Source organism: Leuciscus leuciscus (assembly GCF_965113295.1).
Source record: "Leuciscus leuciscus genome assembly, chromosome: 14".
Lineage (NCBI taxonomy): Eukaryota > Metazoa > Chordata > Actinopteri > Cypriniformes > Leuciscidae > Leuciscus > Leuciscus leuciscus.
The window spans coordinates 30807928-30829492 of NC_138738.1; the positions used below are offsets into that span (position 1 = coordinate 30807928).

General features: G+C 39.8%; 2 protein-coding genes across 3 annotated transcripts in view; both read left to right on the forward strand.

Moving 5' to 3' along the window:
- bmpr2a (bone morphogenetic protein receptor, type II a (serine/threonine kinase)) overlaps positions 1 to 14971 on the forward strand; it is a 29553-nt gene extending 14582 nt beyond the window's left edge. The window contains exons 3-13 of the mRNA XM_082136741.1: positions 135 to 311; positions 499 to 603; positions 707 to 801; positions 1706 to 1933; positions 2692 to 2806; positions 4211 to 4371; positions 4494 to 4641; positions 4725 to 4861; positions 4963 to 5132; positions 9098 to 10281; positions 12973 to 14971. Coding sequence (XP_081992867.1) covers positions 135 to 311; positions 499 to 603; positions 707 to 801; positions 1706 to 1933; positions 2692 to 2806; positions 4211 to 4371; positions 4494 to 4641; positions 4725 to 4861; positions 4963 to 5132; positions 9098 to 10281; positions 12973 to 13235 — 2783 coding nt within the window. The 3' untranslated portion in view covers positions 13236 to 14971. The remainder of the gene's footprint in view (positions 1 to 134; positions 312 to 498; positions 604 to 706; positions 802 to 1705; positions 1934 to 2691; positions 2807 to 4210; positions 4372 to 4493; positions 4642 to 4724; positions 4862 to 4962; positions 5133 to 9097; positions 10282 to 12972) is intronic.
- A 650-nt stretch (positions 14972 to 15621) lies between these two features.
- The window catches only part of dock9b (dedicator of cytokinesis 9b), an 87137-nt gene continuing 81193 nt past the window's right edge, over positions 15622 to 21565 (forward strand). The window contains exon 1 of one of the 2 annotated variants that reach the window (XM_082136674.1): positions 15622 to 16156. In XM_082136674.1, the coding sequence (XP_081992800.1) occupies positions 16040 to 16156 (117 nt within the window). In that variant the 5' untranslated portion in view covers positions 15622 to 16039. The remainder of the gene's footprint in view (positions 16157 to 21565) is intronic. The other variant, XM_082136672.1, reaches the window with a different exon arrangement.

Genomic DNA, 21565 nt, shown 5'->3' on the forward strand with positions numbered 1-21565 from the left:
TACATTCTACACACACACACACACACACACACACACACACACACACACACACACACACACACACACACACACACACACACACACACAAAGAACTTTACAGTCAGTCTCACCTTTATTTCCTCCATTTACTACAGGTTGCTGGACAAATGTCGGTGACCATCAGGAGTGCCATGACCGCTGTGTGGTGACCAACCCTCCGTCAATGGCCCAGAATGGAACGTCTCGATTCTGCTGCTGCAGCAAAGACATGTGCAACCTAAACTTCACAGAGGACTTCCCACCTCCTTCCCCGACCACCCCACAGCCTCTACGTGAGTGTGTGTGGCTCATAGACTTATAGATAGTGTTCAGAATATGGAAACATATGAGTACGAGCGAGAGATGTACAGTAGATACAAATGAAAGAACATTTTATTAATTAAAAAAGTATTGCCATTTTGTTAGTATCTTATTCACTTTCTGTATATTGAATAACATATTCTCTTTGAATCCTTCAAGACTCGCACCGACTCTACAGAGATGAAGCCATCATTTTCGCTTTAGCCATGTCCATGGTTGTCGTCCTCATCATTTTTCTTTTTCTTGGTTACTGTATGACAAGAGGTGTGTTACCGTAGTGATGTTATGATGCATTAAATGTATGATTCAATCCTGACGATTAAATGACCTATGTGCGTGTGGGTTTATATGCCTGTGTGTATTCCAGGATGTGGTAAACTCCAGCATAACTTGGATAATCTGGAGACAGCGCCTTCCCCTTCCCCTCCTTCTCTGGATTTGGACAACCTTGTTCTGCTGGAGGTAGAAGACACCAATCACAGCTTGATTATTTTTGCCGTCCCCCTGTTTAAGCAGACAAAATAGTGTATAAACCTCTAGGGAAAATGTAATTTATTTTAATGAAAAATATATATTTTTTTTTTTGAAAATTGTTAAACCAACATAAATTATATAAAAATAAATGGTGAAATCGTTTGAAGAGAAATCATGTAAATATAATGGCCCATTTGGATTTGACTTCAGGGATCAGTATTATTTGTAGGAATTGGTGTTTTTGTACTGTAGTACTCTAATATTTATTAAATATAAAAATAATATAAGAAAAAAATGTGGCAATAACAATCCAAGTACGAAATTTAGGCAAAACTTTGTCAAATACTTTATATTGATCAAAAGTGACAGTAAAGACATTTATAATGTCACAAAAGATTTCTATTTCAAATAAAGGCTGTTCTTTCTATTTATCAAAGAATCCTGAAAAAATATTGTGTATCAGCAAAGCACTTTTTAAAATAACAAAGGCAGTCAAATGTCAAAAGTTTTTTTAAGAAGTTAGTTACTCAAAATATATCACAAACAAATATCAAATAACCTTTTTTTCACAAAATCTGTAATCTTCTGTCGCTTTTTGGATTTAGTATAAGACCCAATAGCATCTGGGTCATGTTGGCATTTTCTTCTGTTACTGGCCATAATTCTAATATTAAAATCAGGATTAGGCATAAAATTAATATCATCTGAGAATAGTTCTAACCCTGCTCAGTGGAAGATAGGAATCATGTCTTTGTGACAGTTTTTTTGTTGTTGTTGGTGATTAAGGGATGGTACAAGACTTCTTCACCTCAAGAATGGCTGTCGAAAGTAAAAATATATATAAATAATTATCTTTTTACCCATACTTTTCTCACTTATTTCTGCTCTTCAGCTGATTGGCCGGGGCCGGTACGGAACCGTGTATCGCGGTTCGCTGGACGGCCGATCTGTGGCTGTGAAAGTTTTCATCTCCTCAAACCGCCAGCAGTTTACTAACGAGCGTTTGATTTACCGCAATCTCCTGGATCACGAGAACATAGCACACTTCTTAGAGAGCAAGGAACGTGTCGGCACAGAAGGCAGGACAGAGTTTCTCCTCTTGCTGGAGTTCTACCCTCATGTGAGTATCGCAAGAACACTGAGGAACCCAAACCAAGTACCAAAAGCAAAAACTCCAGTCTAATGCCAGATTTATTATTATTCTCCTGTCAACCATTTAGCCTGTTCTTATTTTTTCTCTCACATTCCTTCTTCTCTACATCACAGCTCCAAAAGTGCAAGCATTCGCATTTATGTTGTGGTTATATTTAGAGACCTGAGGGATCTGATGTCATGTTTGATCTTGTGGTAACAGCATCCCACGAGTGCGATATGATATCTTCGGATATCACTAAAACTTTCTCACTCTCTTCCTCATGTTTTTCTCTGCATCCTTTTTCTCTCTCTCTCTCTTTTTTGCAATTATGGAGCAAAAAAAAGTTCACAATTCAGCAGAATATCCTCATTTGACCTCTCTCGTTGCTTATTCACACCCACAAAACACTTACTCGATAATATGGAGGAAGAGAGAGATTATTGACTGAACTGCGAAGTATTCAATTATTCATAACCGTGGGCTTTCAGCCTCAAGCCTCAAGCCAGGTTGCCATAGCGACAGGAGGCATCCCTGAGGTAGTCCTGCGGTATGGCAGGAGTGCATTAATTGTGGTACTCCTGTAACTTTGAGATATACCGGCTCTGTTCATCCTTGCTCTGCGCTTTAATCTCATCCTCCCTCGCTCCCCCCCCCCCCCCCCCCCCAAGCCCCCCCCCGTGTGTTCCTCCCTGTACAATGTAGATGATTTCCTCTGAATAGAGTACTCCCTCTGTCTTTCCCAGGGCTCTCTGTGCACGTATCTGAGCGGGCGGACTGTGGACTGGCTGGGCTGCTGTCGTTTGGCTCTGTCGGTCACCAGAGGGCTGGCGTACCTGCACACAGAGATACAGAAAGGGGGTGAGACACAGTGGAATACAAAAGCAAAATGTTGATGATATACACCACTGTTCAAAAGTCAGTAAGATAAAAAAAAAAAGAAAGAAATTAATACTTCAGCAAGGCACATTAAATTGATCAAAAGTGACAGTAAAGACATTTATAATGTTTCAAAATAGTTCTGTTTCAAATAAATGCTGTCTTTTTTTCTATTCATAAAAAGAAATCCTGAAAAAAATCATCATGGTTTCCACAAAAACATTAAGCCGCTTTTTTCAACATTGATAATAATAGGAAATGTTTCTTAAGATTTCTGAAGGATCATGTGACACTGAAGACTGAAGTAATGATGATGAAAATTCAGCTTTTGCATCAAAATAATAAATTACATTTTAAAATGTATTTCACAGTTGAAGAAGGCAGAAAGCTGAACTTAATAAAACATTTTTTAGAGGGCAGACCTTTTTTGCATTCTTTAACTACTGATACATACTGTATATAGGTCTTAGCACTTAATGAATTGGAGGAGCGAGGGGAGTGCTTTGATTTTAAAATATCTTAAAATAGAAAACAGTTATTTTAAAATTGTAATAATATCTCACAATATTAAATGCAAGCCTGTGTGAGCATAAGAGACTCAGGCTGGCAAAATGGCAAAAAGGTATTAGCTACTTAAAATACACTTTCGATTTTAATTTTGAGTGTTAAATGGAGTCACAGTATGGATGTGATAGTGGGTGTGTGCACTTTATTTATAGACTCAGTATGTGAAAGCAGGAAGGCAGGGATGGGGCGTAATTCGCAATGCTTTTTTTAGTTTTCTTTGTCTTTGTTTCAGTGTGAAAGGCTCTAAAAGTGTTCAGATTTTATTTAGTGTCAGAAAAATGGCATGTTAATGAAAGGTGACAGAAAGGGAGACTAAAGAAAGAGAGAAAGTGATGCTATGTCTTCATCTTCATCCCAGTGGACCCAGTCATTCTAATATATACTGACACATCCTTTTCAACTAACAAAAACGAACCATCCTTCCTCATACAAATGCACACTCATTTGTCCTTTCATATACAGCATTATTATATAACAAAGTAGCTCGGCTCTAAAATCTGTTTGGATGGGCCATGGTCAAACCAATAAGTGTGCAAACCAATTTTCTTTTCACACAATAGTGACCACTACCAGTGACAGTGTAAAGGTTAATGAAATATATTAATTGGTTGTTTTAAGCATTAACTAGACAACTTGCAATAGTAAAATCCCTGTTACATACCGTTATTTCTGGAGACACAAGAGGGTTCTAGTGCTCTCTAGTGGCAATTCTGATGTTGTGATTCACTCTCATGCAATTTTCTTTCCTTCTCTCCTCTCTCGTCCCACTCCATCCCCTTCCATCCCTCTCTCCCCTCCCTCTCTTTTTCCCATTGTTAGACTTGTATAAACCGGCCGTGTCTCACCGGGATCTGAACAGTAGGAATGTACTGGTGAAGACAGATGGCTCATGTGTTATCAGTGATTTTGGACTTTCCATGGTTCTGACGGGAAAGAGACCACCTGGGCATGGAGAAGAGGACAACAGTGCCATCAGTGAGGTTAGCAAAAAGCAATTCAAACTGGGCCAGTCTAATCCAACCCAGCATAGTCTAAACCTGACCAGTGATTTGGACAATAATACCTCAGAATAATCATATTATACCCCTTTCTGACTGAATAGGTTGGTACAGTGCGGTACATGGCCCCAGAAGTGCTAGAAGGGGCAGTGAATCTGAGAGATTGTGAGTCGGCACTGAAACAAGTGGATGTGTATGCGCTGGGTCTGCTTTACTGGGAGACCTTTATGTGTTGTGCTGACCTCTTCCCAGGTACCACTCGCATATACACGTGTGCAGATCTCTCCATGTCACAGCTGCTGTTTGTAATCAATAAAAATCTTCTCTACCACCAGGTGAGACAGTGCCAGCATTTCAGATGGCTTTTCAGGCAGAGGTGGGCAATCACCCTACCATAGAGGACATGCAGGCACTCGTGTCAAGAGAAAAAGAAAGACCCAAATTCCCAGAGGCCTGGAAAGAGAATAGTCTGGTGAGAAATTAGGATGTGAACACACATGCACAGCTTATTCAAAAATAGGAAACTAAAATAGATTTGTTGATGCTGATGTATGTGTATGTGTTTATGTGCAGACGGTGCACTCTCTGAAAGAGACAATGGAAGACTGCTGGGATCAGGATGCTGAAGCTCGACTTACAGCTCAGTGTGCCGAGGAGAGACTCACTGAACTTCTCCTAATCTGGGATCGAGAAAAATCAGTTAGTCCTCCTCTCAACCCCAGCACTGCACTGTATAACCACAGGTAATCAATAACCAATAATTACAGTAAAACCACAGGCAATAACTGAGTAACGTCTAGGTTACGTATGTAACCCCCATTCCCTGAAGGAGGTATTTTCCGTAACTGACGAATTTGGATCTCGACAGGGAGCCCAATCATCTTCGAGTGAAACTAAATGAGCCAATGGACATTGGCGTGCGAGATTTGCATCGCTCGCTCCGCCCTGCAGCATTCGATGAACAGGTTCCACTTCAAAGCGTAGACTTGCCTTTTAGGCCACATCCACACAAAGCCAGAGCTTTCCCTATCCGATATTTTTTTTCCCCGTTCAAAAAAAAAATTCCGTAAACACGGCGTCGTCTCAAGAAATATCTGCGTACACACGAAACCACTGAAACCGACTCAAAACGATGTAGTATATATGCCAGACCAGTATGTGGCGCTGTAATTCTGCCACAGACATACACTAAAAACAGAGAAGAAGACTTAAAGCATGAGCATAAACCTTGCGCGCTGTATACTATGGCTGTATACAACAATAATATTAGGCACAGTAGCTTCTTTTTTTCTTTTCTTTTTTCTTTTTTAAACAAGAACTTTGTTGAACAATATGAAAAACCATAAATATAGTTGCTGTGACTGTCTGACTAGTTGACACTTGGTGTGATGACATCATCGTTTCACAAAATGTACGGATTGGCCGCACACACGAAAACGCAAGGGCGGCGTTTTCAGATTTATCCACCTTGGGACCCGGTTTAAAAAAATAGCGGTTTCAGTCTCCGAAAACGCCGGATCCGTGTGGACGAAACGCCAATACGATAAAAAATGTATACGTATACAGCGAAACGCATCTCCGTGTGGACAGGCCCTTAGAGCGCGCCCTCGCTGAAGTGATGGTGTCTACCACCGCCTGGGGTAGATCACCTAAAACCTCCGCGTCCCATCACGACCACACGTGGATGTTCCAGAGGGCTGGACACGGGTGCTAGAGGCCTGCGAAAGCTGGTCCTTCCTCAGAGGGATGCACCAGGGAGGGCTGTCGCGAAAAGCATGAGTTCGGGGAACCTGGTCCAGTTGGGCTAGTAGGGTGCAACTAGCAAGACCTGCTCCTCGTCCTCCATGACTTTTTACCCGTGTTAACTCTTTTAGGAAGTGCTCTTTGCGTGCTGAAGTGCAGGGATTTAGTGCAGCCTGCAGTGTGCAGCAACAATGCTCTTCTGCTGTATGAACAGCAGTATCTCATTGAAGATCACAATCACCACTGTAGCGCCGTCACACCAACACTGAAGCTTCACCCGTAGCATACCGTATTTTCCGCACTATAAGGCGCACCGGATTATAAGGCGCACCTTCAATGAATGGCCTATTTTAGAACTGTTTTAATATATAGGGCGCACCGGATTATAAGGCGCATAGAATAGAAGATACTGCAGTCAAACGTTTGACTGGGTTTGCGTTATGCAGTGGTCACCAACCTTTTCAAGCCTAAGATCACATCCAAAGTCCAAATGTAAACCAAGATCTACCACTTGCAAAAAAATATGAAAATACAAGTGGCTGAGCTGTAAAACCTTGTTTATACTCGACGCGTCCGCATGAGCGCGAAGGTAATAAAAAACTAATATCCGTCCATACCAGACCATACAACTGATTTAGACGCGCAAACTGGGTGCCGGTGTGATGAGATTTACTAATATCCGTCTGCTCGGGCAGATTCGGCTCAAAGTCATGCATCTTCGGATGCGGAGGCGCGCGCGGCAAAATGACGTCATTGTGACAGCGCGCGCGGCTCCGCACCCGAAGATGCACGACTTTGAGCCGAATCTGCCCGAGCAGACGGATATTAGTAAATCTCATCACACCGGCACCCAGTTTGCGCGTCTAAATCAGTTGTATGGTCTGGTGTTCAGTCTAAAATAAAACAGTATAAATGCCTCGTCTGTTTGGGGAGGTGCGCGCGCAGTCAGCGGAGGCTCGCGCTCCGGTGCCAGGCGAAAGTATAAACAAGGTTTAAGTCAGCGGTTGTTTTACAGACATTAATATAAGGCGCCAGATCCATATATAAGGCGCTCCGGATTATAAGGCGCACTGTCGTTTTTTGAAAAAATTAAAGGCTTTTAAGTGCGCCTTATAGTGCGGAAAATACGGTAGTTACACACTGGCTCGGCTCAGAAATGAAATGCTAAAATGCGATCGCACAATATCCGTTTGCTCGTTTAGTTTACATTCGAAGATGATTGGCGAGATCCCAATTCGTCAGTTACCGTTCTGACGTAACATCGAATGTTACTGACTGAAAGGGAACCTATAATCACGGCCACTCACTGTACAACCGTAGGTAATTAAATAAACGTAATCACTGACGACTCATTGTAGTACCACAGGTAATCAATAACCAATAATTAGTGTACAACCACAGGCAATCAATAACAAATAATAAGTGACCACTCACTGCATAATCAGAAGTAAACAATAACCAGTAATCACTGACATTCACTGTACAACCCCAGGTAATCAATAACCAATAATCACTGGCCACAAACTGTATAGCCTCAGGTAATCAATAACCAATAATCACTGGATGGCTCACTGTATAACCGGAAATAACTGAAACCCAATAATCACTTACCACTCACTGTACAACTGCAGGTAGTCAATAATCACTGATTGAACACCCTTGTTATTGCACTGTACAACCACAAGAAATCAATAACCAGTAATCACTGCATAACTAAAGAAACTCAGTATATAATCATTTCTTAATTTCAGTAGTTTAATTCAACCACAGGTAATTAAAAATCAGTAACAAATAATACAGTTACGCCTAACCAGGCTTGGGAGGGTTACTTTAAAAATGTATTCCGTTACAGTTACAAATTACTTCATGAAAAAAGTATTCAGTAACGTAATCCAAGTACTATAATATGAAAGTAATGTAACTGATTACTTTGGGATAACTTCAAGGTCACATACAGTATATAAATAAAGTCAAGCAAGAAGAAATATTATTTAAAAAAATTGTTTACATTTATTTATTAAGGATTTGGTCCAGTGTACAATTTTTGCAAAATATACACACATGCCTGAATATATATTTATGTAAAGGGCTATACAGACATCTAGTGGCTAATGTATGGTATTACAGATTATTTAGTTTTATTTTTAACTAATTTTTAACAAACAAAATAAAAACACAACATTAAATTTTTTTACACAATCTACATATTAGTTCATTTTAAAATAGGCCTACATGTTGACTAAAGCCGTGATCTTTCTTAATTTGCCTGACTGGACGTGGGGCGTTGGCAGTGGGAGTTCCCCTACGTTACCTAGACAGCGAACATCCCGTTACCTGAGAAAAGATAAGAAAGGACATTTTGGGTATTAAAAAAGCTACTCTCCTAATTTCTACAAAATAGCAGCGGAATTTCCATGAATTAAAAGCGATTTTACCCGCAGGCAGCATCATTTCTACTAGCAGCAGTGATTAACTCTGCGTCTGAGGAGATTGTAGAAAGCTGTTATTTGCGCATGCACCAGCGCGTGGCACACGTGAGTCATTACTGGCAACAGAACCAGGAACTACTGTATAATCAAGCAGCGCTTAATATAGTGTTATTATGCCAAAATACTTATTTATTTAGTTTTAAATAAAACCATTGTAATCCTGAAAGTATTCCCCCTTTTTTCAAAATGTAACTATAATCTGATTACTATGTTTATTGACGTAACTGTAACGGATTACAGTTACTGGATTTTTGTATCCTGATTACATAACGCCGTTACATGTATTCCGTTACTCCCCAACCCTGCGCCTAACACTGCACAACCTCGGTTAATCAAATCTGTAAAACTCTAAATAATGAATAATCAATTAACACATACTGTCATAAATCATGTCATTTGTTAGCATTTGAAATATGCCTAAGTCTATGTTACACAATGTCTTTATCTCATGTGATTAAACTACTTACATTTTCTAGGAATATCTCTACTGGAAGGCAGACACCCAAGGTGGGTTCTTTCCTTGAACACTCATCCACAAACACTGAAAACCATGAGGGTGCTGATAAACCCCTCCACAATGACACCTCAGTGGGAGGGTCTAACCCTGCAGAGAAGAACAGGAACTGCATCAACTATGAGTGGCAGCAGGCCCAATCACGTCAGTCTGGCACAGACAGCTCCTCCCCCACTCCTGTCTCAGAGTCCTGCAATGCCACTCAGCCTCCACCAGTGGGCAACAGTGGTCCCCTCTGTGCTCAGCTGACCCGGGAAGACCTGGAGACACTAAAACTGGACCCAAGTGAAGTCCAAAGGAACTTGAGGGAGAGCTCAGATGAGAGCCTAATGGAACATTCGCAGAAAGAGTTCTGCTCTCCAGAAAAAATGACCTCGCACAGCCCGTTCTACCCCCTCACGAAGATGGCATCTGAGGTTTCGGGGTCACAGGGTTCCAGTCGGGCTGCTGGCACCCCTATAACCATCTTACCTAAGCAGCAGAATGTCCCTAAGAGACCGAGTAGCCTAGGTCTCCATGCCAAGCCTTCTGGGAAAACGCCCACCTCGTCATCTTCATCACTACGGATGAAGTTTGGAAAACTTGGAAAGTCGAATCTGAAAAAAGTTGAGATGGGTGTGGCTAAAGCCAGTGTGGTGAGCACAGCACATGAAGCCAGGCCAATTACCGTTGCCAACAACGATGCCATGACAGCAGTGAATAAAGCACCTGAGCCAGCAGGATGCCCAGCCAACGCTGCCGATGTCCATTGGAAGGGCGCCATGAGTTCAGAGGATTTGACCTTCGGCCTCTTGAACACTAGCCCTGATGAGCAGGAGCCTCTTCTGAGAAGAGACGCGCACCCTGACAATGCAAACAACAATAACAGCAATAACAACAACGGCGAAGGAGAGGGTGATGGAGACACTGAGGATGGAGAAGGAGGAGAGAACAGTGAGAGTGTTGGTCCAACAGGGGATGCTCCATTGGCTTCTACCGTGGAGCCTGTTGCTTTGCCTGGCCCTTGTCCTGCCCCAACTGTGGTTCCTCCACAGGCCCAAACCCAAGCTCAGACACACGGAGAGGCCCTGCTCAGACAGAACCGTGTGCGCAGACCCGAGAGACCCAACTCACTGGATCTGTCCATCACCACACTGCCATTACTGGGTGAGTATTAGTGCTGCAAACTCAACAACTTTTAATGAAACTTGCTTTTTCGTTTTTTTGCAGTATCAATGAGTTTTTTTTTAAGGGGTATGGGGGTTCAAAATTTGATCAAATATTAATTTTTAGACTTGCTGATGTTGATGGTTTAAATTCATTTATCACTGTATACAAGACACAGAATACATGCAACACATAATCCATTGGAGGATTCTCTCTACAGAGCCAATGGGTGAAGCTTGACGTCCAGCTGACCCTCTCTGAACATAATGGGTGGAGCTCGAAGGTCCAGCCACACCCTAACCTGATCCCTAAACCTAAAATAAGGTGAATCTCCACCCATTACGCCCAGAGAGGGGGAGCTGGACGTCATTTGGCTCTGCACTGAGCATCACTTGGAATCCATGGAATTGTGGAATAGCTGCATGTTTTAATACTCTTCATTTCATAATTTAGTAGTACATATAATTGGGCCTGTAAGACACAGCTTGTTTTTCCTGTGATCATTTCTACCAAACTTTTCTTTTGTCTGTTGGAGAGCTCTTACCAAATCTGTCAATCGTCCTGTAACAGTGCATAAAGTAAAATAGTCAAGTCAAGTCACCTTTATATATATAGAGCCTTTTGCAATACAGATTGTTTCAAAGCAGCTTTACAGAGATAACAGGAAAATAATGCAACAAAGTTTGTTTTCTTGAAGAAAATAGCGTCATAGTCCAGTTTAAGTAAGTTCAGTGATGGTTCATTTTGGTTGTAAAAAAGTTATTAATTTAGTTCATTTATATATATAGCCGCTCTGGAAAAAAAAACGTGATGTCATCGTTCAGCTCAGTTCAGCTCAGTTCAGTTCTCATATAATGGTGTCAATGCAGGCAGATCAATAATATTGTTGAATATTAAATTAAATGTCCCCAACCAAGCCAAAAGCCAAAGGCGAAAAAGGCGACAGTGGCAAGGAACCAAAACTCCATCAGGTGACAGAATGGAGAAAAAAAAATACAGTTAACATTTACATTTACATTTACATTTAGTCATTTAGCAGACGCCCTTATCCAAAGCGACTTACAAATTAGGACTAAGTTCAGCGAGTCATCATAAAGAGGCAAAAGCAACAACAACGCAGGAAGTGCTCAAAATACGAAGTTCAGGTATTATTCAGAGTAGCCTAAGCCTGATAAGTGATGTTTCAAAGGGAAAGGATTATTTTTTTTTTTTTTTTTTTTTTTCTATAAGGTTAAGTGCTCACGGAAGAGATTGGTTTTCAGCTGTTTTTTGAATGTTGTCAGGGATTCTGCATTCCGGATGAGGGTGGGGAGAGCGTTCCACCAGCATGGAACTGTAAATGAGAATGTTCTGGAAAGTGATTTTGTGGCTTTCTGTGATGGAACCACGAGACGTCGCTCGTTGACCGATCGTAGGTGTCTGGTAGGGATGTAGACTCGTAGGAGTGAGTGAAAGTAGGAGGGAGCTGAGCCTGTGATAGTTCTGTAAGCAAGCGTCAGTGCCTTGAACTTGATGCGAGCAGCTAGAGGTAGCCAGTGCAGAGAGATGACAGAATAATTTATTGATTGCAAATTACTATATGTTAATAAAATCTTAAATTACATTTAATAATAATATTAATAATAATTGTTCATTTATGTGGGGTTGGGTGGGCTGGCTTCCTGTTGATTGGGCTATTTTCACGTAAACACTTAAATCCAACTATTTTCTCATTCGGATTCAAAAATACCTTGTGCACATGCGCAGTGGCGTGATGTGTATGTTTACATACATTTTACTTGTTACAAATGTGCAAATGTTTAGTTCACCAGCCAAAGTTAAAGGACAAGTTCGGTATTTTACACTTAAAGCCCTATTTTCAGATCGTTTCGGATGAAATAGAACGGTTAAGATTGAAATTTGGACACATGCTGCTGAATTTTCGGTTTCTGTCGTAGCACCCTACCCCCCCCCACCCCCCCCCCCCCCCCCCCCCCACAATGGTTGCACTGGAACAATCCTTCCTAAAATGCATTAAACTTTCCTTTACAAAGACGTGAAACTCACCGAGTGGTCAGGGGTGTTCACTGATATGCTCACACAAAAATCACTGCAAAAGATGCTTTCCAAAAGGTTTTATCATAGTTTTTGTCCTACTCCATTGACTTGTATTGGATGTGCTGTGAGGTACGGTATTACTCCGCCGCCAGAAACGGAAATGGGGTTGTTTGTGGGCTGGAGTGTCTATTATTCAAGCTCTCAACGGAAGAATGTACGGGTGTGAGGCGTTTGGAAAAATAGGTCCATAGTTTTACAACGAATGGTAAAACACCTGTTGGAAAGCATCTTTTGCAGGAATTTTTGTGTGAGCATATCAGTGAACACCCCTGACCACTCGGTGAGTTTCACGTCTTTGTAAACGAAAGTTTAATGCGTTTTAGGAAGGATTGTTCCAGTGCACCTATGCAGCCATTGTGGAGGTGGGGGGGGTGCTACCACAGAAACTGAAAATTCTCAGGCCAGCAGCATGTGTCCAAATTTCAATCTTAACCGTTCTATTTCATCAGAAACGATCTGAAAACAGGGCTTTAAGTGTAAAATACCGAACTTGTCCTTTAATAAGTTGCTGTTACTATTTAAAATGACACGTTATCATGCACATCTACACGATTGACCCCTAAACAATGTTGTAATTTCTTGGTTCGCCCACAGGAGGCAAGTCTGCCGGCGACGTGACAGAAGGATCAGGAGATAAAATCAAGAAGCGGGTGAAGACACCTTACGCTCTGAAGAAGTGGCGTCCTGCCAGCTGGGTTATCACCACGGATACAATGGATGCTGAAGTCAACAACAACAAATGTCATGGAGGGCCCGGGCAGAACCAGAATCAGGCTGGTACCAGCAGACCTAAATCAGCCTCGGCTGTGTATTTAGGAGGATCTCGCTTCTTAAATCCCAATGACTGTGACTTTTGAACTTTGACCTCACTTTGATCTTGAAAAACAGGCTAAAATCGTATAAACATTCAACTCTACAGCTCTAAACAGTCTGAAGGCTGTGGAGACAGATGTGGACTGGACCATATACATGTCTTAAATTTAAACCCAATTGTAAGCACAGTATGAGTCTTAGTGGCTTTACATTGAAAAGAGCTATGCAGCCATCTTTTAGTTTAATGTTTGTATGTTTTTGGGTTAATTAAGTCACTTTTTAGTTGCACTTATTTGCTACAAGTTATAAATCATAATTATTTTGACCATATAAAATGGTCCCTAATATTAATCCAGTGTAAATGTGTACTTAATCGTCACACTCCCAAGGTCAAGAAAAACCTGGAAATATCAGGGAATATTCAGAATTCTGATTACTAGACCTGGAAAAAAAGGAAACAAAATCTTAAGAGTAATAGAAATTTATATAGTCAATATTAATTATGCTCATCTCTCTCTTTGTGAGTGTAATCTCTATAAAACTATTAAAAATATAAAAAGAGTGATAAATTCATTAGTCAGAATCTGTGGGAACCCTTTTATAAGATTATAGGGCTACTCATTAACATTCATTTTAAGAATTTTGCATGAAAGGTGACAAAGCTTTCATTTTTGCCCATGCAGACCTGAAAAATATGTTTACATTCTCTACTACTTTCCCATGCCCGGTTTCCTGCAGCTTTGAGATTTATCAGACGACATTACTGATGTTCCCGTGTGACTGTGGTCATGACATCTGATACTTGTAAGCGCTGATCATGAATGACAGCAGGCTTCTTCCCCTTCTGAAGTCAACACACTATAAAAAAAAGCAATTCAACACATTTCACTGTGGTGGCACTATGTATCTCTCAGCATAACACATTCAAGACTGCAACAAGACAATGTTTAGAAATTGTGTGACTGTACAGAGACCATGACAACATCTGATATGACACCTCTCGCTTTCTGGACAAGCTTTACTCAGAGACGAAAGACAAAGCTGCACTGGGTCTGGTAAACTGACTGTTCTGGATCCTGTTAAAATGTCTAATGATGCTTTGGACCTACTTGTTATTTACTTATTTTTCTATGTGTGAGTGAGTGTGCATGAGCGCACAAGCTGGGTGTTTGTGCCTTTGTCTTTTTGTCTCGTCTCTGATCGTGTGAAAGGTTTTTGTGTTGCATGTTTGTATCTATTCTTGTGGGAATGTGCATCTTCATCTTCTTTATGCACTTACCTGTTCTAGTCATTTGATAAACAAGGAGACAAGTTTAAAGTCTTTTTTTTCAAAGCACAGCACACAAGAGCAGCATTTTATGCTATGCACAAAGACATGAAGCAAGCAGCTCTGGTCTGAAATCAAACATTCTTGTGTAACCAAAATGCGCTGGCATGTCAGTGATAATTGACTGGACGCTGTCATTATAATCGTATAAACAGAGTCCCATATTATCCCCACCTTAACTGACTGTTGCATGTCTTAAATGCATCTTAAAGAGCACAAGATACTTTCAGCTGCGACCCTGGTGTGTTTATGGACATGTGCATGTATGCGTGGATGAGTGTTTGTATGATGTTATTCACCTGTTAACACAATCGTTGTAATCGTAGTGTCGTGATCAATCATTTTATTACCCCTTGCTGAAACATTTTGAAAATTGTGATTTGTATAAGAAGGTGCAGACTGTAAAAGTGTATTGTTATCTGCAGATTTAAATTAAATTATGCTTTGCATTTGCATAGTCTCAGTTTATTTACAGTGTCATGAAAATACATGATGTAACTGCTATCAATTGATGTGAACATTTGGAGTTGCAATATGAGACTATCACCACTAGTCGACGCACTAAAACATGTTATTCTAACCTTGACCCTTAAGAAATCATGCATTTTTATTAAAGCATTTATTGATTTTCTACCGTTAAACTAAAGTAGAATATTAATAGAAACAGCAGATTATAGGGAATAGGGATTTATATATTTGCAATACTTAGTAGTCTACACCTTTTAGGAAGCCTATAAAGGTATTCATAAATGTCTGGTGATAATAGTGCTTTTCATAAACAACGGAAAATTCCCTTTTGGACACCGCTATCTTTGCTATAATGACAATTAAGACTATAATGCATTTATAATGCTTTGATAATGTTTGTTTATTTCAAACAGCTAAATAATAACGTAGGCTATTATAAACAATTAACATACGGTTTATTAACATGCATTAAAAATACCGTTAGATTTGATTGTACATGCAGAACGTGTTGCCCAATATTTTCCTGTTGTTCTGCTGTTTATCCAAACTTAAGCCCATTCAGTGACGCAATGTTTTATGCCGTTTCAATCGAATAAATAATCAAGCACACGTCAGTTCAACATGACATTTCCTGTTATTGGAAGCAATTTACCTCCTTGGCTCTCCTGAGTTTCTGCTGAGGGGAGGCGTTGCTGCTCGCGCGGGATTTTCATCACGCACTGACACGCACGGGCGGTTCGAAACTGGCACGGAGCGACGCGGGACGGGACTCTGGGGAACCGTCACTCACTAAGTGTAACAGCGCAACGGGAACGCACTATACCTCGCAGCTTCCACCCGACGCTGCGAAACAAACACAGAATTATGGAGTTTGGAAGAGGATAGATGACCAATCTCACTCTATGGTGTTGTTTACTAAGGACTTGGAATGCCTCGCTGCCTCTTTTTGTGACGGACAGGTCTCAACCGAGGACTTCCTCGCAGGACTGTGTGAATTTGTGTCTATAGACATGTATCCATAGAGTTTATTTTTTCAAATACACGCAAGGTGCGATGGCCTCTTCGGCTCAGCCCGAGACACGAAAGTTCACGCGCGGTCTGAGTAAGCCCGGCACCGCGGCTGAGTTACGGCAGAGCGTCTCCGAGGTGGTGCGCACTTCAGTACTGGTGGTGAGTATGTGCATCCTTAAAGTTTGCGTTTCATCCAAGTCTCACTTTTATGTTCTTAGTGCCTTTCTATTTCAGCCACTGTTATTTATTCAATAATGACCTAAATATGAAATATAGGACAGAGCTATTAACATGCTAAGTTGGGAGTTTCTAACCGAAAGGTAAAAATAGGGCATCAGATCAATGTCAATGCATGTACAACTGCTCAAAAGAGTTATTATAGGCAAACTTAGACACCTGCCAGCTGTCAAGTCTCCATCATTGCCACCTACATCTTTTTCAGCCATGGCTACCTCTTTGAAAAGAATAGTTTTGCACCAGTGTCTTGTCAGTTAATTGTGATTGTAATTGAACTGGGGGAAAATGAATCTTTTGGAAGCGTTCAGCTGGGCACAGAGCTGAAATGATTAGAGCAGTCTTGCTTAACATTTAAAATATCACCTGCATTACTTCATCTTTCCGAACAGAAGGAGTCTCAGACTGTCTCTTCATTCTTTACCTGTTATGCAAAAAAAAAAAGAGGAAAGTTCCATCTGGAACTAATAAGCACAGCTAAGATCCTTAAGAGCTGTCTGATTCCACCATAATTCAGATGTTGCCTTACCAAAAGTAACACTTGAATAGACATGAAAGTGGAGAACTGAAGTTTCATTTTTAGCAAAACAGTATTATGTGCCAGGAACACAATTTGAAGATCAAGGAATTTCATGCTCTCACCCAAAAATTCTCAAAATTGTTGAATCATTTGCTCTCATATTGTCCTAAACTCATTTTTCTTACTTTCTTCCATGGAGCGCAAAAATATAAGTTTTGGTGAATGTTGATGTTTCTTTTTTCCATAAAATAAAAAGTTGGATGGAAAAGCTTAAAAAATATACAATTTGTACATACAGGACCAATCAAAGGTTTGGGGTCAGTAATATGATGTTTCTTTTTTCCATAAAATAAAAAGTTGGATGGAAAAGCTTCAAAAATATTACATTTGTACATACAGGACCAATCAAAGGTTTGGGGTCAGTAACATGTTTTTCAATTTTTTTAATAAATGAATACTTTTATTCAGCGAAGATGCATTAAATTGATCACAGGGTCAGTTTTGACAATGCAAAGACTTTTAAAAGCATTCTATTTCAATTAAATTCTGTTCCTTGAACTTTCTATTCTTTTAAGAATCCTGAAAAATATATATTTTCTACCATGATATATTAATAATAAGAATTTTTTCTTTACCACCAAATCAGTATATTAGAATGAATTCTGAAGGATAATGTGACACTGAAGACTAGAGTAATGATGCTGAATATTCAGCTTTGCCAACGCAGGAATACACATCTCGATTACGACTGTAACCATGGTTCCCTGAGTAGGGAACGAGATGCTGCTTTGGAGATGATGCTATGGGAACGCTTCTTGAAGTGACACCCTTGATTGAGTTGAGTTGAGTGCTCTACTGGCCAGAGGTGAGGAAAGGCCACGCGTCTCATAAGCCAAAGAAACTGCCTCAACTATCCACTTGCTTATCCTTTGTTAAGACGCTGGGGAACGCCTGGGTGAACCGAAGCATACCAACAGCTGGTCAGTTTAATGCCACTGTGCAGCTCTTTGGATGTAGAACTCTGACCAGACATATCAAGTTTGATCTTTCCTGGTCCAACGTGCGAAAGGGTGGTGGACAGAAGGACTGTAAAACTATAGAGCACGCCACATTGGTCGGCAGAAAACCCCTTCTAGGGTGAAGAAAGGCTTTAACCGTCATATGGCCTTTGGGGTCCGTTCGGACCCCATTTGATGTTCCATCATCAAAAAACATTGTTCCCTTCCTCATCTCAGTGGGATGGGATTTTGTGACTTTTATTACATTATCTATCTGAACACAGAAAAACTGGACTTGATTCGGTTGTTCTGGGGGAAAAAATCACACTCATGGTCTTTGGGGTCCGAACGGACTTTCGAAAGACTAGTTAATGAGTTAGATGGACTACATTTCTGATACTTTTATGGTAGTTTTTGTCAGTTTTATACCTCGATAGCTCAGTTTCTAGTCACTTTCATTGTATAGAAGAGAGCATCCTGGATTGGTCAGGATATCTTTACATGTGTTCCACAGTATAAATAAGTAAAATACAGGTTTGGAACGACATGAGGATGACATGAAATAATGACATAATATTCATTCTTTGATGATGAACTATTGGTTTGAAGTGATGCTGAATTGTTTTTAGTTTTATTGGTTGTACTCGGCCTCTTCACTTTCACACACTCAAATGTTGCGTTATTCCCTATTTGATAAGAAATTGGGTAGGTAATACAAAGATTGCAGGTTCAATCCCAAATATAAGAGTGAACATGAAAGTTGCTGAAGTTTAATCTGTCACCAGTATGGCCATTAGCAGGCCATAAAACTCTCCCTTCATTTGGTGAACTCCAATTCACAGAGCTAAATGGGAAGTCACTACATTAAAATGCTGATATGTCCACTTCCGCAGTAAATATATTCTCTGTTTAGCCATGTCCTGCTACTGGAAGGCCCAGTGACAGTTCCCTAGATTTGTGGGTCGACCCACAAGGTTTTGAATCAGACCAGGGGTTTTTTCTGTCCAGCTTGTGTTACCATGGTTATTCACGGTTCAAGGATTAGACTTTGGATTTGCCCTTTTGACATCAATTAAGTTTGGCTTTGTGACTTAGTGCTGTACATTTTAATGACATCTTTGATTATCATCCATGTCGAAAGAGGAGAAAAACTGATGGTTTAACTGTATGACACACACACACAGTTATTCAGTTAAGTGTGTTTAATGGCCGGTAAACAGGAATGTCATGGTCCACTAATGGTACTTTGGGTCAATGCCTCCTATATTTATTTTCACATACTTCAGCTCTCAATCAAAAGAACATAATTAATGGCATATTTTTCCTCTTTTTCTCTTTCCGGTGTCTCTCCCCAGCTAACATGGAATGTTCTCAGAGCTTTAGCTAACATTTTGGCATAATAACACAATGAAGAAAAAAGCTTCATTAAAATAATTATATTCTTGAAAAGAAACCTTAAGTAGTTCAAAAGTTTGGGGTCGGTAACGAAAAAAACAAACAAAAAAAAACTGTACAGTAAAAACAGTAATATTGTGACATTTTTTAATAATACATTTTAATAATAATAATAATAATAATAATTCGTTACATTTTAAATAACTGTTAACTATTTTAATATATTTTTTAAATGTTATTAAATGTATTCCTATGATGGCAATGTTGAATTACTCCAGTCCTTCAGTGTGACATGATCCATCAGAAATCATTCTAATATGATCATATTGGTGCTCAAGAAATATTTCTCATGATTATCAATGTTGAAAACAGTTTTGCGAAACTGTGATTCAGGTTTCTTTTCAGGATTCTTTGATCCTGATCCTGAACAGCATTTATTTGAAATAGTATTTTTTTGTAACTGTAAATGTCTTCACCGTCACTGTTGATCAGTTTAATGCATCCTTGCTGAATAAAAGCATAATTTCTTAAAAAAATCTTACTGACCCCAAACATTTGAATGGTAGTGTAATTTGGATTAATCATTTATTATTATTTCTCAGGAAAAAAAATAGTTTAATAAAACTACTTCACTGCTTATTAATATTTGAAAATCTTTTTATATCCATAAATATGATTTTTCCTTTTCTTTTATCGCTAATATGTCATTAACCCTCCTACAAACACATGCTCACACTATGTACAGATTAATTCAAGGCGTGATAGATTGACGAGCTCTTACAAGCTCTTGTATGCACTTACTTAAACTGTATGTTGTAAAAAGCTTAACACTTCTGATCACACGATAGATTATGTGACTGATCTCTCCTGATTTTCTTTAAACGTTCAAACCATATACCACTGTGGCTGTCGTGAGATCAGACTGAAGATAGGCGGCCAGAGGCATGAATGTGCATTCGGATCAATATGAGTGTTACATTTCAATGAATGACCTACATCTTCCCCAACACACGCGTAAGTAAGCTAGTGCAGTTCATTCACAGTGGCAATCACACAGCTGTCTGTGTCTGTTTCTTTCATGATGTTTGTGCATGTGTGCATCTGTGTTCTGTAACACATATCAAAGGCCCTGCCTGTGGTGTCTGTTACCCTCCCAGATGGACTGTGGACAGCATACGTTAGATTGAACTCTCGCTATTACAGATCAAGTTACTATTAGTCTGAATAATCAACAATGAACATGGGGAGTAAATTGTAATGTGACTGTCACCAAAAGCACTGTATCATATTTTGTATTCTATTTAGCCTAGAATCTGTTCTGTGCTTTAATATAATGTAATCTATAACAGTATGTAAGAAGTTTGAAATACTTTTCGTTTGTGTAACTCTAAATGTGTGTAATATGTAGTTCACTGGCCTCATTAGTACACTGTGTGATTGCTGTGTGTGAGTGTGTGTAGGGAGCAGGTGAGGCCTGCTGACTGGATATCCACTACCATTTATTATGGATGAGAGCAGCTTGGGTGTCTGTTCTATTTTTAAACGCTCTTTGTCCTGTGGGCTTGTTAAAGGACACTGAGAATCCAGCGATCATGTGATCTACACATTGCCGGGATGGTATGAATGCTGAGCTTAAAGTCATAGAATGCTGAGTGATGGGAGGTTTGATGACATCTTTAGTCACTGGTTGTCCTGGAAGTTTTAATATCTGAAAAGTTTTTTCGGTATGAATTCCTGCACATGACAAGTGAGGCCAAAAAAATGTTGTGGTCTCGCATTAATAAGTCGTTCCCACAACTATATTAATTTGCGGCCACATTGTACAGATTTGTTCCATCGTTTTAGTTAAATAAATCTTGGCCGTAATTTATCTAAATTAAAATAATGTAACGAAATAGTCGTGGCCACGATTTACCTCAATAAAAATGAGGAAACAATGTATTACAATGTGGCCTTCATTTCTACTTAAACAAGGGAACAAATTAATAAAATGTCCTCAAATTAAAATTGTGGCTTGATTCCATGTCATGTGCGGGACTCAGTGGGTTCTGTTCCTCACACAAAACTATTTAATGGGTTTAAGGTTCATTTAGACTATTTGTAAGGTTTGGTCATTTTGGACTTGACAGCCCAGTTCCCATTTGCTTTCATTTGATGGAAAAAGCAGCTTTGAAGTTCTGCAAAAGAACCCGGTAACACTGTATTTTGATGGTCCCCTGCAGACACTCTATTTTGACTATAAGTAACTTTGCATCTACATTTCAACTAACTCTCATTAGAGTATTAGTAGACTGTCTGCTTAATATCTGCTATTTTGATGGTCACCCAACAGACATTCTACTGACTTTGCAAGTACATGTCAACTTATTCTACTAACCATAACCATAACCCTACCAGTCTACTAATACTCTACTAACACTC